Source organism: Prosopis cineraria, unplaced genomic scaffold, assembly GCF_029017545.1.
Source record: "Prosopis cineraria cultivar Desert tree isolate PC_DT_omini unplaced genomic scaffold, ASM2901754v1 PC13, whole genome shotgun sequence".
NCBI lineage: Eukaryota > Viridiplantae > Streptophyta > Magnoliopsida > Fabales > Fabaceae > Prosopis > Prosopis cineraria.
In genome coordinates, this window is record NW_026555344.1 from 34,323,985 (window position 1) to 34,327,546 (window position 3,562).

General features: G+C 29.3%; 1 protein-coding gene across 1 annotated transcript; it reads right to left on the reverse strand.

Annotated features, from left to right (window-relative positions):
- Positions 1-1,499: 1,499 nt before the first annotated feature.
- Positions 1,500-2,382, reverse strand: LOC129290192 (EC protein homolog). Its single transcript, XM_054926900.1, has 2 exons — positions 2,251-2,382; positions 1,500-1,830 (listed from the first exon to the last, which is right to left on the reverse strand). The coding sequence occupies exons 1-2, from the start codon at positions 2,331-2,333 to the stop codon at positions 1,662-1,664; spliced, it is 252 nt and encodes an 83-aa protein (XP_054782875.1). The 5' UTR covers positions 2,334-2,382; the 3' UTR covers positions 1,500-1,661.
- Positions 2,383-3,562: the final 1,180 nt, after the last annotated feature.

Sequence of the window (3,562 nt, forward strand, 5' to 3'; positions counted from 1 at the left end):
GATTATAAGTGATTTGTATCAGCACTAACCTATAGTTTGCAATAACTCCAATATCTACATGCACACTATTTTCTTTACTATGTATATTGCAGAACATACGGATACAGATCGAAGGGTTTTGCATCCACTTCTTTATGTATCAATTACCTTCTCTTGTATTACTATTGAAACATTTCATGGAATTGAAGGGAAATGGAAGATCATGGAAACTTGATCATAATCTGTTTTAAATCACACACACACATCTTCAACAAGTTATGCTTCTTCCTTCAATGCAAAAATTGTTAAAGCAATTAATCAAAGGCACCTTCGAATGGGAGAAGTGGCAAGTTCAAGCCGAGATCGGTTCAGGTAAATTTTCTATGAAAAAGCGTAGGATGTGTGTGTAAAAATAAAAGAAGAATGATAGAGAAGCCTAAAAAGATCAATTAATTTGATCTCAAATATTAAATTTTAAAAATTTATAACTCAATCTTTCAATTTTAAAACTTTATTGTGATGAATTTATAATTTATATTTTAAATAAAAAAATAATTAATTTTTTATTTTTCAACCGTGTTAAAATTTAAAAAATAAATTACAGATTTATCACAATACAAATATAAAATTAAAAGAATGAGTTATAAATTTTTAAAATTTTAACATTTAAAATTTAACTTAAATTAATTAATCTTTTTAAAAACTCTTTGTCATTTCTCTCAAAAATAAATGGTGAAGGAGTATCTTACTACCATAAAAGAATTCATGTTATTAATTATCGCACTCAATCTGCTTTTCGATTACATAAATAACTTCTTAATAACTATTTGTTATTTATATAGAAGTAAGATTTGTAACAGCTAATTAAATCTTTTCCTCCAAAATTTTATTAAATCTTACCAAACATAACCAGCTCTTAAAAAAAATTCATATTCCTATTCTCATACAAATATAATGTTTTCTTTTTTTATCTTAATCACAATTATGTATTAATGTACTCCATGATAAATTTAAGATAAATTTATACAAAGATTTAGATTAATAAATATAAGAAGTAAAATGAAGAAATTATTTTGTAAAATTATTTTAAAATTCTGCTAAACACAATTAATTGTTTTCAGTTTATTAACAACTGAAATTAGGAGAGTAATGTGCTTTCATTTCCCTACGCTCAATTGTGAATAAATTTGAAAATAATTGTAAATAAATTTGAAAGTAATTAATTATATTGAATAAAACTAACATAATTCTCCTAATTTTTTAGGATTATTAAAGTGCTTATATTTTAAAGCAAGGTTAGTGAAAAAAAATCCTCATATTTTGGACCAGAAAAAATTTGTCCCAGAAGATGCAGTAATATTTTAAATTTTTAGGAGCCTTTGGTATTAATTAATTTCAGCCACTATCATTTGTCATCATGCAAGTTCTGTAAAACTTAAAAAAAGGGGGAAAATAAACTGGTATACATATACATATATATATATATATATATATGGAAGAAATTCATGAAGATAAATAAATAATACGAAATGCACATGCTATGTATTATTCATGAAAATAAAGGGGCCAAGAAGCAGAAAATTATTTGGACGAGCCTTAAGCAACACAGATTCATTAATATAATCATGTGCCGATTAACCTAATAATACAGAAGAAGCCGGCCGGCGAGAGAGAGAGAGAGATCAAGGTCGGCAAGAAGCACAGGAGCAAGCGGCGGCGCATCGGCAGGCGGTGCCGGCGGCGACGGTGCTGGGGCAGGAGCAAGGGTTGCAGCCGCAGTGCTCTCCGCACGAACATGTCAAGTGATCCCTTCCACTGCTCGTCTCATTTCCCCCACCGCCACTTGTACACCTGCATCCTCATGTAACATATTTTCAAACAGTTAGTGCTGCTTTAAATTAATTTTTATCCACTTAATTTGATTATTATACAAATAATTTTTAACTATTTTTCTTTTCGAAGGCACACACGAGAACCTTCAAGATAAAGTTTAGTGACGTCAGTCCTTGCTGATGGGTTTGGTTTCAGTGCTTGTTACGGTGACTTGTGGTGAGATCTAAACTATTCAAAATTGATTTTGACGGATCACATTTTAAATTTTTAATCTGTAATTTTTCATATAAAAATTATTATTTGTTAGAGTAATGGCTACAAATAAATAAGATTGTCGTTATTTTAAATGCTATACCTATTAATAATTTAATAAAAAATAAAAATAAACGTAATTAATGTAAGAACCTTGAAGTGAAAGAAGTAGAGGAGGGATAAAACCTGCAAGTGTTGCCACCTGGGCAAGGAACGGTGCAGCCACACCTGTCGTTGCAAACGGCGACGTTTGGTCTCGTATCCGCCATTTTTGCTTCTTCTTTCTTCCTCTTCTTCTTCTCTTTGATTATGAGAAATACAAGTCATGCGTGTAGTACTTATAGGGAGGATTGAAGAGGTGTGTGATTGTGAAGTGCCATGTGGCAGGATCATGCATTACGTGGCAAATTGCTTGTCATGCCAACCTCCACGTCACACTCTTTCACGTACCATCAACAAAAGACAAACCCTAATTTCCATGTTTTCTTTATAATTATTATTGTTGTTATTTATCATTATTCTAAATTTCTAACTACTCATTCCAGAATTTACGCAACCAAGCTTATCCTCTTGATGACGTCCCATCATCAATAAAATCGGAACTCTCTGGATCTCAATCACGACTGCTAGAGCATTCTACTTAAAACCGATCTGAAAACATGATTTTATTGTATGATGATCTTATTCACATATATATACATATATATTGTTGGAAAAATGTAACTGTTGCTCCTGTGTTTTTGGTGTAAAACCATATACTTTTATTTTATTGTTCTAATTCTATTAAGTTTTTTATGTGTTTGCAATGTTAACTTTTATTATTAGTGGCGGAGTTATACATACTGATGTGTATATAATTCTGTTTGATTTTACTGGGAATTTGATGAAATTATAATGGGTTTGACATTGTATGAACAAAATGGGAATTAATTTTTTTGCCCATCAGCCATAGTTGCTCGTTCTCTTTTTCTTAAGCTTCATCTATTACACATTGAAAGGTTCTAATTTAATGTCTTACTTTTTTTTTTTTTTTGTCTTCTCCTCATTTTTTATACAACTTAATTTTTTCAAGTTAGTATAAAAAGTAACAGAGTTTATGCACACGTTAATCACTCTTAAATCTTTATAGTCACATTTAAAAATATAAGGATTAACAGTAGATAAATAAAATTTAATGGACTTAAAACAACAAAATAAAAGTATAGCGATGAAAAGTTTGTTCGATCTATTTGAAATGAACAAATTTCATTTGTCGTAACTTATAGTGATAATGATTATATAATATTTTTTTCTTTTATTAAAAATAATAATTAGCATGTAAAAAATATTATAAGCAACAGGTAGAAGTTATAAGTTAAAAAAAAAAAAATTGTTGCTTATCATATGTCAGGCAACAGGTGAAATTTGTAACCAAATAATACTTATAACAACTATCAAAACTTGTAACGAAACTAGCAATATGAGAAAATTGTTGTCTTAGAACACTTTATTTAGTGCT